The sequence below is a fragment of the Micromys minutus genome (genome assembly GCF_963924665.1).
Source record: "Micromys minutus genome assembly, chromosome: 3".
Taxonomy (NCBI): Eukaryota; Metazoa; Chordata; class Mammalia; order Rodentia; family Muridae; genus Micromys; species Micromys minutus.
In genome coordinates this window covers 10680521-10705692 of record NC_137972.1, presented here as the reverse complement: position 1 = coordinate 10705692, position 25172 = coordinate 10680521, and the positions used below count along the sequence as shown (strand labels likewise).

Here is a 25172-nt window from a genome sequence, read left to right as displayed (position 1 = left end):
TGCTTACTGGCTTGCTTCCCCTGGCTTGCTCAGCCTGCTTTCTTATCCCAGGTCTACCAGCCCAGGGATGGCTCCACCCACAATGGGCTGGGCCAGGGATGGCTCCACCCACAATGGGCTGGGCCCTCCCTCATTAATAACAGATTAAGAAAATGTCCTGCAGGTCTGTCTATATCCTGATCTTGTGTAAGCTCCCCCTCCCCCCTTCTCAAATGGCTCTAGCTAATGTCAAGTTGACATAAAGCTAGTCAGAACAACTTCATCTCAAATTTGTGCCTCCCTAGAAGTATCTGGAAAGTAGTGATGTTGTACTAGGGAACATTTTAGCAATGTCTTAGTTTACGTCAGTCTGTTTCTGGTAAGGGAAAAGTTTCATGCAGATCTTAATTGTGCAGAAATGGGGACAGTTATTAACAAGAGGTGGATGGTTGAGGGTGTTCAAAACAAAGTGTAGTCTTTGTGTAGCATAAAAGAACACAAGGACGAAGCCAGAGCAGCTCAAAGTCCACTCTTTCTGCAAGAAGGGTGTTCTAGAAGCCACGCCCTGCTAGCAAGCACCCTGTGCAGGAAGTTCATTTGGCTTCTATTCCACAAAAGTGGTGATTGTGTTCCTCCCCCCTCACTTTGCTGTGGTCCAACTTCATAGTCCTCTGAGGTTGGCTGGGTTTTGTTTTTATGCATATGGGTGTTTTACCTGCATATATGTCTGTGTACCGTGTACATTCCTGGTACTCTTGGAAGCTGAAAGAGGTCGCCACATCCCCCGGAGCTGGAGCTTCAGACAGTTGTGTGCTCTGGGTGCTGGGAATAAATAGAACTTGGGTCCTCAGCAAGAGCAGGCAGTGCTCTTAACCACTGAGCCATCTCAACCAGCCCAATGCAGAGAGTCCTTTTAAAAAAAAAAAAAAGATTGTAAATGTGATATCCATTCATCTTTTACCTTTGTGCTTGTGCATTTATGAAGTTTTATATATATATATATATATATATATATATATATATATATATATATATATATATGTATGTATGTATATATTAAATGCCATAAGGGGTGCCCTTGGATCCCCTGGGACTGGAGTTACAGATGGCTGTGAACTGACATCTGGGTACTGGGACTCATACTTTGGACCTTTGGAAGAGAGACCAGTGCCCTTAACCACGGAGCCATTGCTCTGGTCCCTGAAATGGTCTTACATATTCCAGTTCAGCCTAGAATTCCTTTAGTTGGATGTGACCTTGAATCCTAATCCTCCTGCCTCCACCTCAAGTCCTAGGATTATAAGAAGGCTGGTTTGGACTTAGTTAAATGAGTTGTGACAACAGGGTGTTGTCTAGGCTCCCCAGTGTCATCATCTTTGATTTTTGTGTTTAGGGGAGCTCGGGTAAGATTAGGAACATAGGAAGCTCATTTTTTTCCTTCCTGTGTCTGGACTCTGGGCTGCTGTATGCATGGCTGCCCTCCTTACCTGTTGGGGCTTCATTGCCCCACTCTGGACCTGAGGGTGCCCTGTCCAAATGTAGTGGCTCAGATGCCCATCCTGTTCACCCCTTTCCTGTCTTTACCCTGGTGGTTTGGGACTGTTGTCTAAGGAAGGGGGTGGGGTGGGTAGAAAGGAGCCAAAGTGCATTTTACAAAAAAGTTTTCTATGCGTGCAGAGCTTTGGAGAGTCCTATGTGGCATGCCTCTTGTTTTGTGGCTCCAGGGCACAGATCTTAGGGGTAGCCGACCTGTTTGGATCTCCAAGAGCACAGCATCAGAGTCAGTTTACAATACAAGTGGCTCAGTTGGTGGCTGAGCATGCTGCTTCGGTGCTGGGATTTGATACCAATAGTTGGGTGAAGACAAGAGGGTTAACAGTTTTGAGACGGACTCAACTAAGCAAAACCACCACCATGAAGGAAGGAAGGAGACAGTACTTGAGGGGGCAGAGTAAGGAAACCCGTAACTTGACTGCTCAATTATTAAGGGGAAGTTTCTTATTGTGAATGAGAGAAGATATCCAGAGGCAACTGGATGAGTCTAGAGCAGAGAGAAGAGAAGGCCGACGTGGACGTGGGGACACAGGAGAGGTCAGAGGGGAAGGGGAGGTGGCTAGAGCTGGAGACTAGCACAGGAGAAAGCCAATGGCAAGAGAGGGACCATGAGCCTAGCTGTGGGGAGCTAAGTGTGAGCTGAAGAGAGTTTAGTAGAGGAGGTGAGTGCGCCCAGGATGCTGGTGTGGAATGTATAATAGGTACTGGGGATACTGAGGGAACCTGGAGGCCAGCATGGGCTTTGATGTGCCGAGAGCCATATGTCCCTTTCGCCAGTGGTTGGGGAAATGACTCCTTTTGAGGGACGGAAAACCTATTTCACAAGTTCCTGCGGAACACTGGCTTTTATCTGTCAAAAATCCCATTGTCCAGCCTGAGGTCATTTTCGGATATTTGAACTGTCTAAGACCCAACACAAATGACCTCAGATCCACAGAAGGGCAGGAAGAGATGGAGTCACATCAGTCCAGGGGAGGCTTTCGTTCCTAACGCTGTTTCTCACAGGGATTGAGCGAAAGCAGCCTAGAAGGATTTTTTAAACCCAGGAACCCAGTGTTCAGATTCTAGTGTCATTCTTATTCTGCCGTAGTAGATATGGCTAATATATTGAAGATGATAGAATTATCTAATTCTGTGTATGGACCATACACAGTGGTGGTTGTACATTTCTGTATTTTGAGTTGGGTGCCCTTTTACGGACACTTTTATTCTGCTTTTGAGGTCGGCTGTCTTTTGTTTATAAGCACACACATAAGGCTATTTCTTAGTACTCTGATACTGTTTTGAAAAATAGAAAACGATAAAATAATAATCAGAGTGTTGTATAATTGAATAATTAAAGGTCCTCCGTGGTACCTGCTACACCGAAACACATTTTTTTTTTTAAATAAAAGTATCTAAGCCCCGTGGATTTTAATTATTAGGAGGAAAGACAAACTTCAAGCCTTCATTGAAAATGGGATGCCTCTGTCTGGCAGGAAAGACTACTAAACGAGACAGCAGCCAGAGCCCTTGAGGACGCGATTGAAACATGTCACTGGAAATGGTTTAAGCGGAGAGAGTTCTGGCCCTTTCAAAACACTGTCTGCCGCTTGAGGATTGGGTCACCTTGAAATGTGTTCATCTTTGAATTAAAGGCATGAAAAGGCACTTTGAAAAATTCCAGTCGACTTTGGTGTGTGCTGGGAGCGTCTGCGGGTCTACCTCTCCTCGGCTGCCTCACCAAAACACTCTCTTCCCCGGGAACCCAAGTAGTCGAGGGAGGAGGATAAATGTTTAATCTCTGCGCCAACAACCGTACATAGTTTTCTTTTTTTTTTTAAATGCTGAGCCACTCACATCCCAACTCCTTGCTCTCTTTGTAAACTCGGGCTTTCCTCCTCCAAAGGAACGGCAGGCAGAGAGTGGCTGCTGGTAATTGCTCTCTGAAAGGACTCCGAGTGCCTGGTGCCAGGGTTGTCTTAGTCTCTCGCTAATGATGCCAAGTTGTGCTCTTGAAAGGAAGGAAGACTACTGAATGATCTGATCAGAATCCTGATTGCGATGAGCGTTTCAGTTAACACCTCAGGGACATGCTTTTGCCTCCTCGTTCAGTCAGGATGTGTGTGTGTGTGTGTGTGTGTGTGTGTGTGAGAGAGAGAGAGAGAGAGAGAGAGAGAGAGAGAGAGAGAGAGAGAGAGAGAGAGAGAGGTTCTCTCAGATGTCTACAGTCCGGGTAGCTGTTCAGTGACTAACAGTACTGGCCACACACGCCTCAGAGCTTGACTTCAATCCTGGGAACCCGTATTAGAAATCCCACAGGCCTGTATCTGTAATCCCAGAACTCCCACAGGAGGAGGTGGAGACAGGGGAGTTACAGAAACTCTAGTGCCACCTGTCCTTAAAAATTCAGCAGGGGAAAAGTAAGTACCCATCTCAAGGGAAAAGGAGAGAACCAGCTGCCCTCCACATACGAACCATGGTGCACACATGCCCACTACTGTACACACAATAATATACACACAAGTAATTTAAAGTGTAAAGATGTCTATGGCTTAGTAGGGCTTTCTGTATTTTGTTATGGTTTTTTGATAGGACTACACAGCGAAACCCTGTCTTGGGGGTGGGGTTGGGGGTGGGGGGAATGGGTCTTTCATCCGTTAGTAATTTAATTGACAAGCCCATGTCTCTACCATGTTGCCTTCTTGTGTGCCGCTTCCTTATCTAGTACTGGTCCCTGTCCAGTTTAACTTTCACAAGCCAAGTTGAAACCAGCACATCTGCGCATGGGCATCAGAGAACCTCTGCTCGCCTGTGCGCGTTTTCCCAGATGGCACTGAAGTTTCTGAAGGATAAAGGTGGCTCCGGTCTCGAACAGCGACTTCTGTGCCCTGGCTTGTTCTTTCCTAATCTGCAAGAGGAGTCTCATAGGTGCTACTGTTTAGGCAGATGTTGATAATGCCGGAAGTTATGCTTACGTGGCCACATGGGGCATCTTTGTGCCTCTTGCTGTTTCTGAAAATCTAAAGCGACTCTAAAAATTATGTTCGAAACAAAAGAATCCGGTGTACAACCTCTGAGACTCTGAGGGTCTTGAGCCACGGGTTCCTTCAGTGGCTGTTCATGCAGCTGTGCAGTTCAGTGGTCTTGGTTTGCCCCTTAGACCCTCCCCTTCCTTGTCTTGCCGGGGGGAGGGGGGGCAAGTCTCATTGGCGTTCCAGACCGACAGTTTGCACGCGTTGCCCTCCAGTTGACTGACCATGACTAAATACTGTACTACAATCGCCCTTCCCTCTAGATGTCTCAAATCTCAATGTGAGGTGTCTCCCTTAGTTGACTTCACCCATGATGATAGTCAGGCTGGCAGCCATCGAGATGCCGGGAGCCTCCTGCCTTCGCCTTGATTAGAGTTCCTCAGTGCTAGGATCACGTGTGCACCACAGCTGAGAGTCTGGAGTCAGGTCCTTGAGCTTGCAAAGCCAACCGCTCACTGATGGATGGAGCCATCCGAGCACAGGCCTGTATTTTGTCTTCACCCCTCTGCCTGGCAGGGCACTGATTATAGTTTGCTTCCATTAGAGATGTGGTGAGAACTCTCCCCTTTCTGCTGTTCCCAGGCGCGCGGTACGTGGTATCGCTGTGGCTTTTCAGCCACTCCAGGAGAAGCTTCATTTCATTGAACTCCTTGCTCGAATAGAATAGATCGCATTTGTCTTTTCAGATTTGTTTGTCTTTTAAATTTGGTTCCTGTGTCATGCCCTTCTTTTTCCATGTAACACATGGAATCTTCCTTGGCCTTTTCTGCAGTGTGTTTGTTTGTGAGCACAAGTCCTGGTGCCCAAAGAGACCAGAGCCATTGCATCCCAGTCAGAGGCAGTTCTGAGTCTTCTGACGTGGGGGCAGGGATTCAGGCTCTGGTTCTCTAGAGCAGCAGAGTATGTGCTTAACTGCTGAGGTGTCTCTCCAGCCCCACTCTACTGATTATGGCTATAACCATTTAGATAAAACTCGGGCTTCGGAATCTAGTGGCTGGAGTTTCCCTTATAGCCCTGGCAGATACTGTGCGACCTTAAACATGGAATTGAGTGCCTGGGCTTCAACGTCCTCGATCTGAATTCTACCATGGAAAAGGGACTTAGGTTAGTCCCACCCTGGAAGACTGACTTTGGTTACTGTCAACTCGATGAATGATCACTGCCAGTCAAAAACTCTGGCTGCGTTTCTATTGCCCTCTGAAACATCAACTCTCCCTGTAGGCACCCTTTATCTCTTCCTGTACCCTGAAGTCCTGCAGCTCTCCGGTGCTGACGTCTTGTGTGTGGTAGTGAAGTTTTACCATCCTGGAGCCGAGCTCTGTTTGTGAGGTCTCTGAATCTCTAATGTGGATTACAACTTCCTGGGTGTGTCCAGGGTCCCGTGTATCCCAGATGGACCTTAGCTGTGAATGACCTTGAATTTCAGATCATCCTTCTTGCCTCCTGAGTGCTAGGATTTATGTGCACAGCATCACATATATGGTTAATATGGTGCTGATGTCAAATCCGTGCTTCCTGCATGCTAGGGAGGCATGTTACCAGCCGAGTGACAGCCCTGATCTCTCTCCATGGCTAGTATACCTGGATCTTCCTCTTCTTCTTTGAGTTATTGGGACCCACCTGGCTCCTCTCACCTGCTCTCCAGCATCCCCAAGGCTCTGTACTACTTAGGCTGTTATGATCTCTGGGTTGACTTTGGGACATGCTGTCCCAGTTTGGAATGCCCAGGGACCTCATCAGTTCTTACTAGAACTGTCACTGGTCTTGGAGGTCAGGCTTAAGAACCTCACCTTGATGAACTTTTCTCCTTCCTTTCTCTTATGCCGAGGTGGAACCCAGGACTTCCTGTATGCGAAGCAAGCACCCTATCTGACCTCTGTCCTCAGCCCCCGGATAGAGATTCAAAGCCAGGAAACAGAAAATTGCTGTAAAATTCAACCATTTTTATATTTAGCTCTTGGATGATGCGGGGTGGCATTCTGTGGCCACACAAATGAAGCGCCCTGTTTGAGTCTCTAGCCAATAAGAACTTTGACGTCAGGAGATGTTAGGGGAGGCTCTCAGGAGAATTAGGGAGTTTTACTTTTGGATGTACCAGCCGCTTGTGGATTCTTCCTCTCAGTAACTGCGTGGGAAGGAAATAGAGTGTTCAATTCTTACTTAAGTGCAAAAGACTGACAGTCTAAAGAGCTACTTCTTTAAGAAGCCTTAAAAGGCTGCGAAAATGGTACTTTGGTGGTACAGGTTAATATATTCAACTGAGGAAACCCTGCCTTCTGTCTGTGGAACATGTCGTTCTGTTCTTACTGTTCACTCCTCTACACCCCCAATATTAAGGGCTCCCCCACCCCCACCTCTACCTCACCAACTGCCTATCTTTCTGTTTTTCTGGCTGCTAAGCCCTGTCCTGTACCCTGGAGCAGGTTTCTCTAAGTATGGAACAAAACTCAGCTGGTCATGTGCCTTCCACCCACCTTGGGGGTCACCAGGTCAATGGGGTTGGCAGCAGGGAGCCTGCATTCTTTCAGTTACAGGCCAACTTCTTAGTGGGCACAGCTTCCTTTTGGAGGGGATGGTACTTTGTTTTCGATGGTGGTCACAGAGGGTCTGAAAGTGCTGGGGAAACTGGCCCACCTTGCCACAAAGAGAAACAGCATTTTAAATCGGTGCCCAGCAGGTAGTGATTTTTAGTCTAATTTAGTCCAGGAGCACACACTCCCAGGCAGCCTGAACTGTCACTGCTCAGTAAGGTGGCAGGGGCTGGTTTGTTTGTTTGGGAGATAATATCCATTCAAACCCTGTCTGCTTAGAGTCCTGATGTCAGCACGTGTTGGCTGCCTGCTGTTGGAAGGGAATGTCTACAGTCCAAGCCCCTTCTACCTATGAGTGTGCTATGTATGTGCATATATGTGTGTGTGTGTGCATATATATGTGTGTGTATGCATGTGTGTACATGCATATATATATGTGTGTGCTCATGCTTTTGTGTCTGTATGTATATATGTGTGTGTGCTTATGCATGTGTCTCTGTACATATATATGTGTGTTTGTAGTTGTGTGTCTTCATATATGTGTGTGTGTGTGTGTGTGTGTGAATATGTGTATGTGTGCATGCATGTATGTGTGTCTGTGTCTTAGTCAGGGTTTCTATTCCTGTATAAATATCATGACCAGGAAGCAAGTTGGGGAGGAAAGGGTTTATTCAGCTTACACTTCCACATTGCTGTTCATCACCAGAGGAAGTCAGGACTGGAACTCAAGCAGGTCAGGAAGCAGGAGCTGATGCAGAAGCCATGGAGGAAAGTTGCTTACTGGCTTGCTTCCCCAGGCTTGCTCAACTTGCTTTCTTATAGAACCCAGGTCTACCAGCCCAGTTATGGCACCACCCACAATGGGCCCTCCCCACTTGATCAATAGTTGAGAAAATGTCTTGCAGCTGGATCTCATGGAGGCATTTCCTCAAGGGAGGCTTCCACTAAAATTAGGGACTAGACAAGGCTGCCCACTCTCTCCTACCTATTCAATATAGTACTTGAAGTGCTAGCTAGAGCAATCAGACAGCAAAAAGAGGCCAAACGGATACAAATTGGGAAGGAAGAAGTTAAAATATCACTATTTGCAGATGATATGATAATATACTTATGTGATCCCAAAAATTCCACCAGAGAACTTATACAGCTGAGAAACAACTTCAGCAAAGTGGCTGGATATAAAATTAACTTGAACAAATCAGTAGTCTTCCTCTACTCAAAGGATAAACAGGCTGAGAAAGAAATTAGAGAATCGACATATAATATTCTCTATAACATTGGAATATTTAATCTTCTAGCCTTCTGGCCCAGTATATCTGAGAAACATGTTTGTGAATCAGGAATCATGAAGGACTTGCTTACCTGATCTTGGCAGAGCTTGGCAGTAGACTTTTGCCAATGTTCAAGTTTCGTTTATTTTGGACAGCATTCTGTCAGCAGATGAAATCAGGGCGTTTTCTTTGCTTGGTGGCTAGCTTGCCACAAATAAAGCCATCTCCAAAAAGGGGGTCCTTTGGCGCTCATCATCTTCCAAGTTGAATGAGGTGCTGCCTGGGGTTGTCATGTTTCTATGTAAAAAAAAAAAAAAAAAAAAACGTAAATCAATAAAAACATCTTTAAATGCCACATTCTGTGAGTCTTTGAGGTTTGTGAAGATCATCTGTCTATTTATAGCATTATCTAAACAATTGCTTGTTTCAAGCAATTTATTATTTGTTCAGACCAGGATGTATATATCTGTGATAATACAGACCAGTATCTGACATGTCCATGAGTTTGACTGTATTTCTTAAATATCCTAAACAGATTTCAATGGCAGCTTTAAAAGGCCTGGAACTAAAAATTGCATTTTCAGACTAGTTGCAAAGATCCAATACCTTATACAAGAATTGAAAACATGTGTGCATAATAAGTTGTAACAAAAATAACCTTAAAATTTGTATCAATATACAAAGATTTGTACCAATGAAAACCTTAAACTGTATAAATATGCAATAATCCATATCAAAATGTAATAGAAAATAACCTTGTTTGGGAATAACCAGGGCTAAAGAGATGTTAAAGGCTAGACTCATAACCAAAAATATAAAAGAATAACAATGGTTCTAAGTTGAAATAGACTCAATAATCTCTACCCCTTTTCTTATTATTTCTGCAATATTCCTATATCCCCCCTTTTTTCCCTCAAGTCCCTTTCCTTTATCTATGTGTATGTGCATGCATATATGTGTGTGTGTGTTTCTGTGTGCATGTGTGTGTGTGTGTGTGTGTGTGTGTTTAAGCACAGATCAAGGTATGCAAGGAGAACATGAAACTGGTAAGTTGTTGTCTAGAGAACATTTGATGATTTCTTGTGTTCTTTTTTTTCTAGTGTTTTGACACAGGACTTATCTGTGTACCTTTGGTTGTCCTGGAACTCGCTCTGTAGACCAGGTTGGCTCAGACTCTCAGAGATACACCTGCCTCTGCCTCCCAAGTGCTGGGATTAAAGGAATATAGCACCACCATCCAGCTACTGATTATGTCTTGTGAATCACAGGGTCGTGGATGACAGACATGTCATGTGTAGTGGCTGTTCAGCCTGTTCTTTGTTTTTCAGTTTGATTTCAAAGGGCAATCCCACACCCCAGTTTAAGAACTTGTCTCTGTTTTTCCAGACTGCTATGTTTAAACATTTTGAGGAATAAAATTGTTGGGTATTGGTTCTCATGCTTTGAATTAATCAGGAATCTGCGTGTTCAAACGCTAAAGGTCCTTGTCCCCAATTAGTTTTTGATTGATCAATAAAGAGTCTCCTGTCAATAGCTGGGCTGAGAGAGGGGGCAGAATTTATAGTTTGCATGAGGGAGTAACTGGAAGAGAGGGAGACGGATCAGATTTAGAGCTGCAGAAGGAAAATCATCCGAAACAAAAGTTTTGGGTAAATGCCGTAACAGATATGATCTCAAAATGCAAATATGTGAATTTCAGTTACGAATAATAGTGATTCTCAATACACCATTTAAAACCCACTTGCTGGAAATATCAGGTGTCAGAGATGATATGGAGCCACAGGTTTTAGGAACTACAAGATAACATCACCGTAAGGTCTTATTCATAATCTACTATGTAATATAGGATACGTTCATGGAGGTTAAACTTTGAAGTGGTTGTTCCTGAGAGAGGTTTTGAATTATACTGAATTCCTTGTAAAGAATTTCAGGGTTTTCCTGAAATAGAATTTTTCATCGGGTACTGTGTGGTCAGAACAGCACTAGGTAGTGGCCCTAGTTCTCATACGTCTCATACATCCCATGAAGAATTGGTGCCGACATTATTTGATCATTCATTTCCACCTGCATGCTTCTGAGTAGTTTCTAATGACTTTAAAAAACAACCTAAATAGACTTTATTATTATTATTATTATTGCTAGTTCTATTCTGGAGCATTTAAATAGGAGTTATGATATTTTCACAGAATTACTTTTATTTAGGTTTGTTACAGCATGTAAATTAACATGCAGAACTTGCCGCAAAGATGGCAACTTCATAAATCGTCCACATTGGCTGATAGCATTGGGGGAGGTGTCATAATCGTAATTTAGGAAGCTTCATCAAGTTCCGTTGTGGATTCTTTTATCAAGAGGGAAGTGTTAAAGAGGTTTTTTTCCCTGAAGCTCAGGACTTCTAGAATAATCCATCAAATCTTTTCAAAGAACTGAGTGTTGAATCTTTACCCAATATGGTGCCAAAGTTATCCATCCACTTGAGTTTCTCTGTGGTCTAATGATTAATTGGCTATTCCTTCCTTCCTTCCTTCCTTCCTTCCTTCCTTCCTTCCTTCCTCCCTCCCTCCCTCCCTCCCTTCCTCTCTCTTTCTTCCCCTACCTCCCTCCTTCCCGGTCTTTCTCTCCCTCCCCCCTTTCTTTTCTTTTTTGAGATAAGAGTCTCTCTGTATAGCCCTGGCTGTCCTGGAACTTGCTCTGTTGCATTAAACGCACAGAGACCCAACTGTTCCTGCTTCTCTAGTGTTGGATAATCATTCCTGGACATTCAGTGTATTTAGGACCTTGGGGGAAGTTCCTGTTAGTATTTTCTTTTTTCTTGTAGAGCACATTTGTTGGAAGATTACATATTTAAGCTAGGGGTGTGGGTCAGTGGTAGAGCACTAGCCCAACATACCAATCTTCAGTACCAAGGCAAAGCCGCATTAGCAACAAATCCTACACGCTTGGAAATCCAAACTGGTGTAGTAATTCTGTTACTAACTGGTTACCTGGTCCCTGGAATAGCCACATGTGAAAATCAGTAATATTTAAACTGGTCACCTACTTTATGAAAGGTTGGACTTAGGATTTATTATCTGCTAAAGATGTGTTAAACTCTTTAGGCTCTAGCTTGTGGTAATAGGCAAGTTTTGAAGTAGCTACCTTCCTTTTCAACACCTGAAGTCTTTCTGTAATCAGTGTTAGCCCTTTTCTTTCTGAGGTGCATGCTTATAAAATGTGCAAATTGCAAATAATCAATCTTCCTGAGAAATGGAAATTTACAGTTACAGTTTTCATGAAATACACCTTTTGAGGCTGCTGGTAGGGGTGCGTGTGTGTATTTGAAATCGGAAAGCCCGGCCTGAAGTAACTCATTACAGACTTACCGATGGATGAATGGTAACAGATGGCCTTCAGTCTGCAAGGAGTCACTGTGGCCCTCCTCATACTTCATGCCTACGCATCCTGCAGCCAGTCCCGCTCAATCCTGCTCAGTGGGGGCCGAACACCTTTGTCTCTTGGGCTGGTTGGGCCGAGGCCAGGACAAGTGTTCAGTGCTCCTCCTGTTACGGCAGTGATGGTGTCCAGAGCAGCTGCTGTGACTTCCTGATGGGCAGCTGGTAAATGCTGGCATTGTTCTAGTTTGTTGTTTGTTTATGGACAAGGTCTCTCGTACCTCAATACCTCAGGACCAGAGGAGGACCTTAAGGTCCTGACCCTCCTTGTCTGCCCCCACGTTCCGAGCGCTGAGATGCCAGGCTTGTGCCGCTGTGTCTGGTTTTATGTGATCCTCAGATGGAACCCAGGCCTTCACATGTGCTGAGCAACATGTGACATATCTCTGTCATGTCCTCATTTGGGGCACTGTTGTCAACTGGCTCCTGTCTTGTTTTCCTAGCTTGATCTTTCCAGTCTCTCTCAGCTGTGCGACAAATTACACTCTAATCTTCCTGTTCCAGTCACCTAAGTAAATTTTTATTATATATGTTCAAGTGAAAAAGTTCTAATAAAAGCCATGGAAACTAAAAGAGTTAGATTTTCAAGTTGGCCCCTCCGACCCTGCTTTAAAGACAAGTATGCTTCAAGGCTAAGAAGAAAATAACTTGTTTAAAGAAATGGCCCAAACCCAGACTGGCTAGTCTCGATAAGGTCCGGGCTGGCCTTGCAGTCCTGAGAGAAACAAAGTATGAAGGTCAGTGAGCCCCAAAAGCAAGTGACCTAGAGTTAAATCGTGTCCAAAATAGACAGAGTGTGCCAATTTGAAAAAAAAAACAATAAAATTGCTATGCGCCCGTTGCTAACTGCCTATGTAATTTTCCCTATAAATATGTCCCCCCAGTTGAGTTCAGGGTCGACTCCTCTATCTCCTGCGTGAGATACGTGTCGTCCCCAGAGCTCTCTGGTCTACCCCCTTTCCCTCAATAAACCTCTTGCCTGATTGCAGCAAGATAGGCTCTCTGTGAGTTCTTAGATTCGTGTATCCTGGTACTTGAGTGAGGGGTTTCCCCAGTCCAGGGGGTCTTTCAGAACTGGCCGGGGAAATGCCGGTCGAACGCATTGATTCTTTTTCCCCATGTAAGTTGTCGGATAGTGCGCTTTTCCAGCCTTCCTCTCGTCCACAGCTTTCCTGTGTTTCTTTGGGGCGGCACACAGCCTAGTTGTGCCTGGTTAGGGTGTGTTTCTCACATCATTACACAGTACCTGAACTCTGGACGTGCTAAATCAGTGGTTCTTAATCTTCCTAGTGTGATCCTTGAACACGGTTCCTCATGTTGTGGTGATTTCCCCAAAGCATAAAATTATTTTCACTGCTACTTTGTAATTGTAAGCTTGCAATTGTTATGAATCGTATTGTAAATATCCGTGTTTGTTCACAGGCTCTGGGGTGTGATCCCCATTCTACTCAGGGGCTGTGGTTCTGTCTGCTGCAGACTCTGGGGTGGTCACTGAATGAGCGATATTAAGGACCCTAGGAACAACTGGATCTGAAGTGGCCAGCCCAAGAACTGTAAGGGAAATGCCAGCCAGGAGACGAGGTTTTATTTATTTTTTTCACTGCTCAGATCACCCTCCTGTTAACAGCTGATGGATTGAATGGGCAGAGCAGCAACAGCTGGGGGTGGCTAGGAAGACGAGTTCTCAGGGGTGAGTGGGGGATGAAGGGGGGTGGGAAAACTCTAAGCTCAAGACTTGATGCTGCCAGGCAGAGCAGGGTGCAAGACTGTCCTTACCTTGGGTTATATGGCCCCAGGCTAACTTGTACTTCGATGATATCCTGAAGGTGTTAGAGCCCATTTAAGTACTGTTGCAAAACATACCAGAAATGCCAGCTTAATAGAAGAGGACAGACAAGATTGCCACAGAGGCAGAACCTTTCGCAGAGTCAGTTTTTGGCGTGGTACCAGCTGTCTGAGTTGTGAGTGTTTGAGGGAGATACAGATTTATTCCTCACCAGATTTGGATTGACATCTGTAGGTGAACGTGTGTTCGATAGAAATTTGAGGTTAGGTACAAAGAGAGAAGCTGTTAGAAAGGTCCGTCTGGGCTGCTTGGTTGTGGGGTTTGGGTTCTTAATATCTGGATCCTTAGGAGCAGATTAACAGGAGAGGAGGGGTATATCTGCCTAGCTCTCAGAAAGTCCACAGGTGCCCTGGAACACTGCCCCCAAGTCTGATGGGTGGGGAACTCTTGGAAGAAAGCTCCTGATGAATCTCACCTGCCCTCAGCTAAGGATGGGCTCACAGGGTAGTTCCTGATTTCTGTATTTTGGGGATAGAAACTAGGCAAGGGGACATCCTCTCAGTTACCGTGCAAGTTGAGTTTGACATTAGCAGAAGCATCCTGGTGTCTCTGTTTCTAGCCAGCCTTTTCCAAGGTGAAGGTCGGCCGATGAGACGGGACCATGACCCACACTACCGCCCTCAGTGACTGAGAAGCACAGTAGCGTCCTAGCGTTTACTGGTGAGCTGTTTACCGGTGAACACCCAGACACTGGGAGGGTGTGGCTGGCTCCTGGGAAGACGCATGCTAGACTCGAAAACAAACAGTACTGAAATCACAGGCAGCAGGGGAATAAACTGGGTCAGGGACTGAATTAAAATATGCAAGTGCACATCAGCAAGCAATGGGCTTGGAGGCAGCACCAGAGGCAGGTGGAACACTTAGAATTAAAAGAATATGGGCAATTTAGTATTTTATTTACTCTACTTTTGGAGGGTGCCCTGTCAAAAAAAAAAAAAAAAAAGAAAGAAAAAGCTGAAACCATCATGATTCATTTTTGAACAAAGGCCAAGTCGACATGTTTCTCATCTTGTCTGGGTTTTTTTTTTTTTTTTTTTTTTTTCACTTCGTGTGGGTTGGGGATTATGTGAAGGACCCCCAAACAAACAGAAACAAAATGCCAGTGAGGTTCAAACATCCCTGCGTTCACTGTGCCGAGCCAGCAAAATAAAATAAGGGACACGCATTTGAGAACAAATTAATAACCGACAGTGGGGCCTGAACGTCACCAGTGTGACCATCTGAGAGGAACAGTGGGGTTTTCTTCATCGGAGGATTTGCTGCCTTCTAATTATGGTTTCGTGTCTGTTCTCCCCGGAGATGCGTGAACTTGAAACCCCTTTTGGCCTCCGAAGCAGAAGATTCTATGGTCCTGATGAGAGTGTGTATTAGACTCGCTTCTCCTGGCAAGGAGACGCTAAAGGGTACTTGAATGAAATATTAAAAGTTATGAAGGACATAACAAAGGCCAATCAGACCTTCCTTTTCCCCAGACCCTATAATATGAGAACAAGGGTTATTTGACGGAATTAAAGAGTAGCAAATGGAGTGCTAATAAAACGAGATAGTCACTTATGTAATTCATTGCCGTGGGAGGTCACAGAGGCAAATTCTGTGGCTGGATTAAATATGGGGCTGGGTAATTTTATGACCATTAATGATATTTTTAGCAGCCAAAGCTGATATGGGGGAGAGGTAATTCCTGTTACATTCTCCAGTGGACGTTTCACGGGGACCTGTAGCTAGAGGCACCAGCCGCCTGGGTTCCAACATTAGCCGTGCAGTGCATTGGAGGGGACTTTTTAAGGAGACTGTGCCCCAAGCATCCATCTGGGTGCTTGCCATTTTTCTCTTCTGCAGATCCAAAGTCATTTGTGACCTTGGGAGGCTAAGATAAGAAGGCTTCTGGACTTGGAGAAGCCCTCCTCTTACTTGAATGTCACCCTGTGTTGCATACTTTGCTTGGGATTTTAAAGACCCATTGGGAGGTGCTTTGTGTTTAACTTTGTCAGTGTTATTTCAAGTGAAGGGGTGGGACTGAAAGCAGCTGCCAAAGTCACCTTGAAGAACAGACCACATACTTGGAAAGGATTTCCAGAGAAAGGGACAGCCCCTCCTCTCCCCTCCCCTCCCCTCCACACCACTTCCCTCCTCTCTTTTTTCCTTTATGAGACTGGTCTCCTCTGTTGCCAAGGCCTTCGGTGAATCTGCACTTTTGTCTGAAGATGACCTTCTACACTTCTGTTCTCCACACTCTAGAATTACAAATGTAATCACTGTGGCTAGTTTTGTGGGCTTTCTGCCTACTAGTTAAGGACTTAGGCCGACTTAGCTGTGTCCTCAGTTCCTGAAACGAGTCTTTGTGTATAGGGTTCATCGTTCATACACGCTAAGGAAGGATGCTCTGGGCAGAAGGAAGAAACAGGACACTCGATCCAGACACAACATAAAATACCAGCTCAGGAAACTGCTGGTTGTTTCGGGACACTGAGGCCCAGTGTTTGAGGGAGGGAAAGGCAAATGCCTAGCGGAGAGCCCAGAGATTGGTTGGTTGACTCTTGGGGCTTGTTTAAGGGTCCCCACCACCAGCAGAACTTGAGCAGGTCTGAAGAGTGGAGAAGATGGAGGAACTTTGAGGGAAGAACCCTGGGTTGGCTGGCTTCAGCTTCTTGGCCGTGAACTTTGCGATTTTGGCTCCCTTACCTCCACTGTGCCTAAAATGGTCTTTACCATGAACTGAGTAGTCACCTGTAGTACTGGTCAATTGACCAGGTTTTTCATTTTTTATTTTTTTAAGCCTCCCCGACATTTGGGTAGAGGTAGGTTCTTCTAGATCTTAAGACTTGTGTGCATCCTGATCTCTGTAATCCTACTGTCCGGGACTTTTTCTTGAATCCACTTCCCGTCTTTGGTAGGAAGAAGGGGCAAGAGGCTGCGTGACCCAGGCCATCTGTTTTCTCTTGAGTTGGCTTCGGAAAAAGCAAGACAAAGTGATATTTTAAGGAGCAGAACAGATGGGTGGAAATGTTGAAAATCTGTTTTATTAAATGATTTCAGCTAACAAAATAATTTAATCAGAAATAAAAAAAAAATCACCATTCGGACATGGTTCCTACTTTAGTGATATTGGATAATAGTACTCCTGTTACTCATTCCCACCTAAGTTTTGAGTTTCTATACCGTTAATACCGATACTTGTAGGAATCCACAAATTTGGAAGTGGGGGGAGGGGAGTAGTTTTGATGAAGACCTACTAATTGTCCTGGTGGTCCCAGAGCTCATCTTTGTGATGAGCAGATTCTTTAGGATTGTGTTAGTAATTAGTGTGATGCTCAGTTGTGGGTATTAGTGTAATAGGATTGATAAAGAACAGCTCTGCACATGTCTGTGAGGGTATCTCCAGAAGTAGGTAGATCACGAAGTCTCTGACCGAATGAATGAATGAATGAATGAATGAATGAATGAACGAACCCCTTGATGGACTCATAATTCATATGATGAAATCAATGACAGGTGGATCTCTCTGGAAGAAGTAGGTCACTGGCAGCATAGCATCCCTCTGTGGTCCGCTCTTTTTCTCTTCCTTTCTTTGACTGGTGTGTGTGTGTGTGTGTGTGTGTGTGCACGCATGTGTGTGTGCACTCGTGTGTGTGTCTATGTCCACATAGCTATCTTTAGAAGTCAGAGGACATATCTCCAGAGTATATCCTCCTCTTCCACCATGTGTGTATCAGGGATTGAGCTCTGGTTGTCAGGGTTCGTAGCAAGCATATCCTTACCCTCTGAGCCATCACAACAACCTCTGGTCCTTTTCTGAGTTATGCTTTCTCTGCTTCCTGGTTGACTACAAACAAGGTGAACACTTTTCCTTTGTTAGACGACCCCAGTGGAATGCCGTTATTTCTAAATACACAGACTCGAGACTGTGTGCCAGAGTGGATCCTCTTCCCTAGGTCCTTTCCAATAAGTAGTTAGTGAGAGCCAGTTCCTGTGGCTGATCCACCACACGGTCTGCATTCAGCAGTTCTCATGAATATCCGAGAGTCATGGGATGGACACAGATTTCCTAATGGTTAGACTCTGCCCAGCATTGTCCTTTAAGACTCATTTTTAAGACCGTGGGGAGGGACCGTGATGTAGAAATGAGGTCAGCTCCAGCAGTAGGTAACTGGATGTACATCTAGCTTACCTGTAGGCCCCGTTGGTGGAGTCAACGGTCAAGGGCATCAGACCCTGGACTCACAAGGGTGAGACCATGGTGCCCATTGAACTAAGGAGGAGAAGAAGTTCCACCTCTGCTCAGAAATCCTATCCACGTTCTGTGGTAGAGATGCATCTGAGTACTATGACTTCCAGAGAGCTAGCTGACTCTCCACGGAGGCCAACTGGCTGTGTCTAGCCAGGCTAACCCACAAAACTGACAACAGAGGCTGGGGCACACTGAAGCAGAAGTGCCAGAGATACGTCTCTTGCAGCTTCGGGTGGGATTTGATTTTTCCTCTCCTGGGTTTGAATGCCTGCTGTACTGTGGCCCATAGTGCCTTCTGAAAGATGCTCTTTTGACAGGGTGTATCACATCAGCGTCTTGCAGACATTAATCTTGTCAGCGAGTGGGTAGTGATCAAAGATGCCTTTAAGTATTCACCAATTCACTTAAGTATTTATTAATCATGTGCTCTCCTGGACTAGACACTCCCAAATAAGTCTTCTCTGTCAGAGGTGAGACGTGTGTGCTCAGGGAGAAGGGCACACCCACTGCTGTGCTTATGTGTGTAATTAATCAATACAGCTTCTCGTAGTTTCCAGAGACACTTTGATTTTGCAGAAAGTGTACCTTGCATGACTTTAAACATACATTTATTATTGTTTTGTGTATGTGTATCTTTTTTTTTTTTTCAGGCTCATTCACATCACAGTGTGTGTGCAGGTCAAAGGGCAACTTTATGGAATGATTTGCCTTTTCCCACCAATATATTGGTCCTAGAGCTTGAACTCAGGGCATCAGGCATTCAGCGAACACTTTACTGAGTCGTCCTGCTGCTCCCAAACCCACATGTCTTAAAGAAGGACCAGAGGTGACAGTGGGACTCTTAAGACTTAACGTGCCGCACTTTCCTTTGCAGATCTTAGCTGGATCTCCAAAGTTCAAGTGAACCATGCGGCCGTGCTGAGGCGGGCCGAGCAGATCCAGGCCCGCAGAAGCGTGAAGAAGGAATGGCAGGTACGGGTTCTCCTGAGCATTCCGTCCCGTGCCTCACCGTGCGCGCCCCACCCCTCAAGGCCACAGTATTGAGTTTCCCTCAAGATGAATCTAGACTTAAAGGATTGCAGCTGTCCCCGGCTTATTTTAATAATTCATAGGTGATGGTGATGGGTTGGAGAAAGATGACGCGTTCATCCAAACAAGTTAGGAATCGTATCGCTCTTGAGTGGCCAAACCGCAAATGAGTCCGAGGCATCTTTATTCATGAGCGAATTAAATGGCACGTTTCCCCAACACATTTATTCAGCTTCCTAGACTGCTCTCTTCGGCTGTCTTCCATTGTAATTTTAAAGCCATAAACATCTATACCTGGTGTGTCCACTGTTGAGGCCTGAGGTAGGAGAATTTACCATACTATTTCTTTTCATAAATCGCTTTTCAAAAGCCCCAAAATGATGTTTGGTGGCCTACTTCCAATCAGCACATTCTTGGGTGCACCACTGTGCTATGCAGGCCTAAAAGGACTTTTGGGGTTCATTTCACGAGAGGCAGAACAGGGTGACAAAGGTTTGTAAAGTGGCATGTCCCATTTGCCCATCCTGGCTGAAACGATAAAGGGAAACTTTTCTTTTAGAATGAGTTAGAGAATCTGAGGGTTGTTTTAGTAAAACTCATGTTATTTCTCACATCCCCACTTTTGTTGCTGCAAAGGTGAGAAGTAGCAAGAGCTGGTGGAGGCTTCCACTGGAATGTCTGAGAAAAAAAGAATAGACCAAGTCTGCTCTTTAGTCCTATTCCGGCTAATGCTCATCTTGACTGCCATTCTTTTAAAAATGATTTAATATTTAAATTGTTTCTGTGTGTCCATATGTATGTGTGTGTGTGTGTGTGCGTGTGTGTGTGTGTGTGTGCGTGTGTGCGTGTGTATATGTGTTGTATGCTATGTGCACCCTAGAACACACACGGAAGTAGAGGACAACTTGTAGGAGTTGGTTTTCTCCTTCTAGCATGTGTTCTCCCGGGATAGAACGCAGGTCTTCAGGCTTGGCAGCAAGCTCCTTTTCCTGCTGAGCCATCTTGCTGGCCTCTGGCGGCCGTTTCTGTGCTCCACTCAAACCCTGTATCAGAGAAGGCTTGTGGTAGCATTGGCCCGGCTGTTCCCACTCCCGTTTGTCTCTCGTTTTTCTCTTCTCTAACCGGGCTCAAGGTGCATCTTCTTTTTGGTTACTCTGGTTTCTCCTTCTCTTCAAGGCTGCGTGGCTCCTGAAAGCTGTCACCTTTATAGACCTCACTACGCTTTCTGGTGATGACACATTTTCCAACGTCCAACGGCTCTGTTACAAAGCCAAGTATCCAATCCGGGAAGACCTCTTAAAAGCTTTAAATATGCAGGACAAAGGTGAGGCTGGGCACAGTGCCCCTGGGCTTAGCTGCTCACAGCACTGATTCCTTGATGCTTCCCTGATGGTGTGTGGAAGTGATCCTTGGTCCCTCTCTGCTTCCATGTCTGCAGACAGGCCACTGAGATTCCTCTTTCAAAAGCTAAGGGGATTGCAAGCCCTGTTTTCAGGTCAGGTTTTGCATCTATGAATTGAAGTTGTTGGTGGAGAGTCTCTTTAGTTCTTCAGTTTGTGATCTTTTCTGTCTAGTGGCTCTGAACTACAGGCTCTGGTTCCCTAGCCATGAGGGGAAAGCTTGACCTCGTCACTTAATGAGCACATCACCTACGAAGTCAAAAAAAATGCATCTGCAAATAAAATGCAAATGGGAAGTACTGAGGGTTAGGTTAGAATTTAAAACAAATCAAAACAAACACACATACAAACAAAAACACACAAACAAACAAAAAAACCACCTCCTATCATTCTCTTAGTGTACGTAAGAGAAACTGATAAAAGGTTGCCCTGAGTTTTGAGCTTTCAAACTTGAAACATGGAGGAGATGGGCTGGTAGTGGTGGGGTGTCAGGTGGGGTATCATGTGGGGTGTCAGGTGGGGCATCAGGTGGGATGACAGGTGAGGTGTCAGGTGGGGTGTCAGGTGGGGTGTCAGGTGGGAGTGTCAGGTGGGGGTGTCAGGTGGGGCATCATTTGGGGCATCAGGTGGGGTGTCAGGAGTGGTATGTGGTGTGTCAGGTGGGGTGTCAGGTGGGATAACAGGTGGTGTGTCAGGTGGGATGACAGGTGGGTGTCAGAAGTGGTGGTAGTATCTATTTTTTAAGTGAGAAAAACCAAGACCTGGGGTCCAGGATGTATTGCCAGGGACACAGGTGTAGTTACTTGTTGAGCTAGTTTTGGGGTGGCAAATATTCTCTATGTAGATATATGCTTCCTGGCTCGGCCATGCCCAGCTGCTATGCACATAGGAGAAGGCACTGAGCTAGCCCAGCGCAGGCATCACCGACAACATCACAGAGCTTTCAGTAGACCAAAGTGACTCCATGGCTTTTGAAAAGTGTCATTTCATGTCTTTCCCGTTGATACTAGAACATTCCCTTATTAGAACTAGAGATGTAACTTAGTGATGAGTGCACACAGCCCTGGTCTCCACCCCCAGGGCCATAGAACTAAACCACAAACACCCGTCTCTTCCCCTTCGCTGCAACCACGTGGAGCAAGTATTTGTCCCTCTCACTTGCTCTCGGCCAGGTAAAGCAGGCTGCTGTGTTCTCCCCACACAGGCATCACCACGGCTGCGGTCTGTGTTTATCCCGCCCGGGTATGCGATGCCGTGAAGGCACTGAAGGCTGCGGGCTGCACCATCCCTGTGGCATCAGGTAAGACACTTGGTGGCTTTTACTCTTGTTATTTTGCAACATATCTGAAGTTTTTCTTTTTAGCTTAGTTGACATGGAATATCCCCTATAAGTTTCTACTTGGATTGCATTCGTTTCACAGATTCAGTTGCGTCGATTTGTGATTTTAATGTGTGCTGAATTTACGAGGTGAGCTTATGTAGATGTCATTTATACATGATGTCACACATACAGAGTCCCACCACTTCAGGAGCTCAGGGGGAGGACTGTTGAGTTTGAGGCCAGTCTGGACAGCATAGTGAGATCTCAAAAACAAGCAGACGAAAAGCACCAACCCCGAACCTCGACATATTGAGTCCTAAAAGTATAACCTTGTCTTGGTTTTTAAAGGTTTTTATAAGAAAATCCTGACTTTTATAGTCATGGTATCACAAACACACACACACACACACACACACACACAGACACACACACGTCTGCACTCCATAGCATGTATGTGCGTAAGGTACTGAGCTGGGAATGCTTCCCTCAGCCAAGGCCAGGGCTGCACAGTAGGGATGCACCCCAGCAGAGGTGATGGGTGCACTGGGCAGTGAGGGTGACAGTCACACAGGAACCAGTGTACGGAAAGACACAGGAATGGACCAGGGAATGGGAGGCTTCCATTCACGCACAGGCAGCCGTGGGAGGGGAAGCTGGGAGGGGAAGCTGGGCAGGATACTGATGGCGGGTGGCATGGGCTGTATTCTGAAGACAGTGGTAGCTCCGGGCCGTTCTAAACAGAGCGTGGCACGTTCAACCTCAAGGTGGTAAGTTAGCTGATGTCAGAAACAACAACAGCAACAACAACAAAAGCCCCCAGAAACCTAGGAAGTACAGAATATGCTAGGGTGAAAATCAGAGCCCTAAAACTCAGAAGGGCCATTAATGAGATTAAGACGCCTCTTGCTAAGGCTGGCTACCTGAGTCAGACCCCTGAAGCCTACACGGGGGGAAGGAGACAGCCAACTCCCCTAGTTGTCTTCTGACCTCATGTCTCTCTCTCTCTCTCTCTCTCTCTCTCTCTCTCTCTCTCTCTCTCTCTCTCTCTCACACACACACACATTAAACAAGTAAATGCAAAATAAACAGACTATAAAGAAAAGCCCCCTAAAGCATGTGTCTGTGGGTGGACAGATGGATGGATGGATACACGGAAGACAGATAGTATTAGATTCTAGTTTTTAAAAGGCTACAAGAATATCCTGGTGCTTTAAATAAACAGTCTGAGCCAGGTGTGGTGGGACATGCCTTCGATTCCAGCACTCGGGAGGCCGGGGGGAGGATTACTGCTAGTTTAAGGCCAGCCTGGGCTACATGGAAAGATCATGTCTTGAGAAGAAGAGGAAGGGAAAAGAAAGGAAAGAAATAAAGAAAAGGCAGTTTGTAAAGATTAACTACTCATTTCATCAGTGTGCTATGAGATTTACTTTTTACGCACACATATTTGTGCTTGCATGGGTTCTGCCTCAAGTCCTCTGTGTGCGCACAGTTGCCAGGAGGAAGCATCTGACCCTCGGTGTGGGTGCTAGCAGCCCAAGTTGGGTCCTTCCCAAGAGCAGCCATCGCTTTTAACCACTGAGCCATCTCTCCATGTATCCGTCTGTACATAGCCTCTCTGACAGGGCTCCCAACATATTTGAAGCTGTGTCCCTGTAGACTTAGTTTCTTCACCATCTCAGGACGTTCAGCCCGTCACTTACAAAACAGGGCGATGTGTTTGGCCTGTGGTAGAAGCCCTGAGGAGTTATCACTGTCGGAAAAGTCAACAGACCGTGTGTGGAATCAGGGATGGGGTGAATGGAAAACAGTTCTGGTTTTCAGACCCGTATGTATTCGTTCTCTTTTCTCTCGTGTGTTCTTGCCCCTTTCCTGTAGTGACACGTGCTTCATGTTATCACTTCCCTGAAAACATACGTGCCCTCACATCCTGCCGTTCCAACTTCGTCCTGTGTGGCTTGAGTACTATTTAAGTACCATTCAAGGCTCATACCTAAATGCCATAGTTACGAACTAACCAATGAAATTTGTCCCCCCCCCCCCATCATCTCTCTCTCCCTGCTTTCTTTCTCTGAAATCTCTCCCAGTGGCCACTGGCTTTCCGGCTGGACAGACTCATCTAAAGACTCGACTGGAAGAGGTCAGACTGGCAGTGGAGGATGGAGCAACTGAAATCGACGTGGTCATTAACAGGACCTTAGTGCTGACTGGCCAGTGGGAAGGTGGGTGCAGGTCCTTGCTCCCAGGGAGCCCCAGCCCTTCCTGGTGGGTCATGGCAGGAGCGCGTGGGGGGGGGATTTGAAAGGGACACAGCATGGCTTAGGAATCAAGTTCCAGGTCACAAGCATGGTCAGAGGAAACACGGTTAAGAGTGCTCCTCTCCATTCCCTTGTAAGCCTAGGCCCCTCTCTGTCTGCAGGAACATGTTCCGTCCCTGTGTGTAGTTAGATGCACAGTCATCCTGAGCAGTAAGCCCGGTTTAAAATTATTCATTTGCTTCTGATTTGGAAGAGTTCCTACTGTTCTGTACTGTTTTGTTATTCGGTACATCAATCACTCCAGGCAAGGCCTCTAAGCAAGGTTTACTCTAGGATGTTGGGGGAGGTCACCCTATTTCACACGAATCTCTGTGGACTTTGAGGATGTGTACCGTTGTAAGCTTACTAAGTGTGTTTTTGCTTCCTTAAGCGTTTTGCATACCCATCTGTAGGGTTGGTGTCTAACTGCCCTGTCAGGCTGTGATAGACAGAGTCTGTTCCAGTAACAGGATGCCGTTTTATAGTGAGGTGCGAAACGGTCAAATGAGCTTTACCTGTTCTTATATGTTTTTTACATCCTAAAGATGAGGACGTTAATAACAAATAAATACAGAGCTCTCTGAAAAAGTTAGCGCGGCAAGTAGTTTAACAGTTTAGAGGAAACTAAATTAATGCCCAGATAATATGTATTGTTTCTTAATAGATGTCCATATCAAATAAAACACATATTTTTAATATGGAGGGTCTCTTAATTCATTGGTTTATTTGCGTGTATATGGAGGGCAGGACTCATATCTGCCAGGGCATGGCTGTGGATTTTGGAAGCTGGCCTCTTTCCTTCGAGTGTGGCCTGGGGATCAAACTCAGGTGACCAGGCTTGGCTTTTGGCATTCTCAACCCGCTAGCCTTCTTCCTGGCCCGTGTGTCGCTGTTGGCTGAGACGTGTCAGTCTGATCATTGCAGTGGCTTCAGTGACTCAGAGCAGTGTGAACCTAACACTGTGGACAGCAAGGGGTCTCACCTGTGAATCGTTTATTTCTGGAACCTTCCGCTGAGCCCTTTCAGACCTTTACGTTGATCCGTGTTAGCCTCTGCTGCAGATATGGAAACTAGGGTTGAGAACATATCTGTAAACCTTTTTCTGTCAAACATGTGCGGTCCCTGGGAACTGTTTCTGTTTAGTTACAATGTAACAAGAATTCAGTCAGCAGGCAGAGACCTGGACCAGTCCCATCTTCCAGTTCTGAACTGTGTGCGTCTACCACTGCGGCAGGGACACTCCCTTGTCTAAGGCGGCTTTTGAAGATCCAGCC

The 25172-nt window shown here is 45.7% G+C and overlaps 1 protein-coding gene across 2 annotated transcripts in view; it reads left to right on the top strand.

Annotated features, from left to right (window-relative positions):
• DERA (deoxyribose-phosphate aldolase) overlaps nucleotides 1–25172 on the top strand; it is a 68237-nt gene that overhangs the window by 1951 nt on the left and 41114 nt on the right. Inside the window, exons 2-5 of one of the 2 annotated variants that reach the window (XM_080914307.1) lie at nucleotides 18729–18826; nucleotides 20060–20207; nucleotides 21488–21583; nucleotides 23689–23823. In XM_080914307.1, coding sequence (XP_080770433.1) covers nucleotides 18729–18826; nucleotides 20060–20207; nucleotides 21488–21583; nucleotides 23689–23823 — 477 coding nt within the window. The remainder of the gene's footprint in view (nucleotides 1–18728; nucleotides 18827–20059; nucleotides 20208–21487; nucleotides 21584–23688; nucleotides 23824–25172) is intronic. The other variant, XM_080914308.1, reaches the window with a different exon arrangement.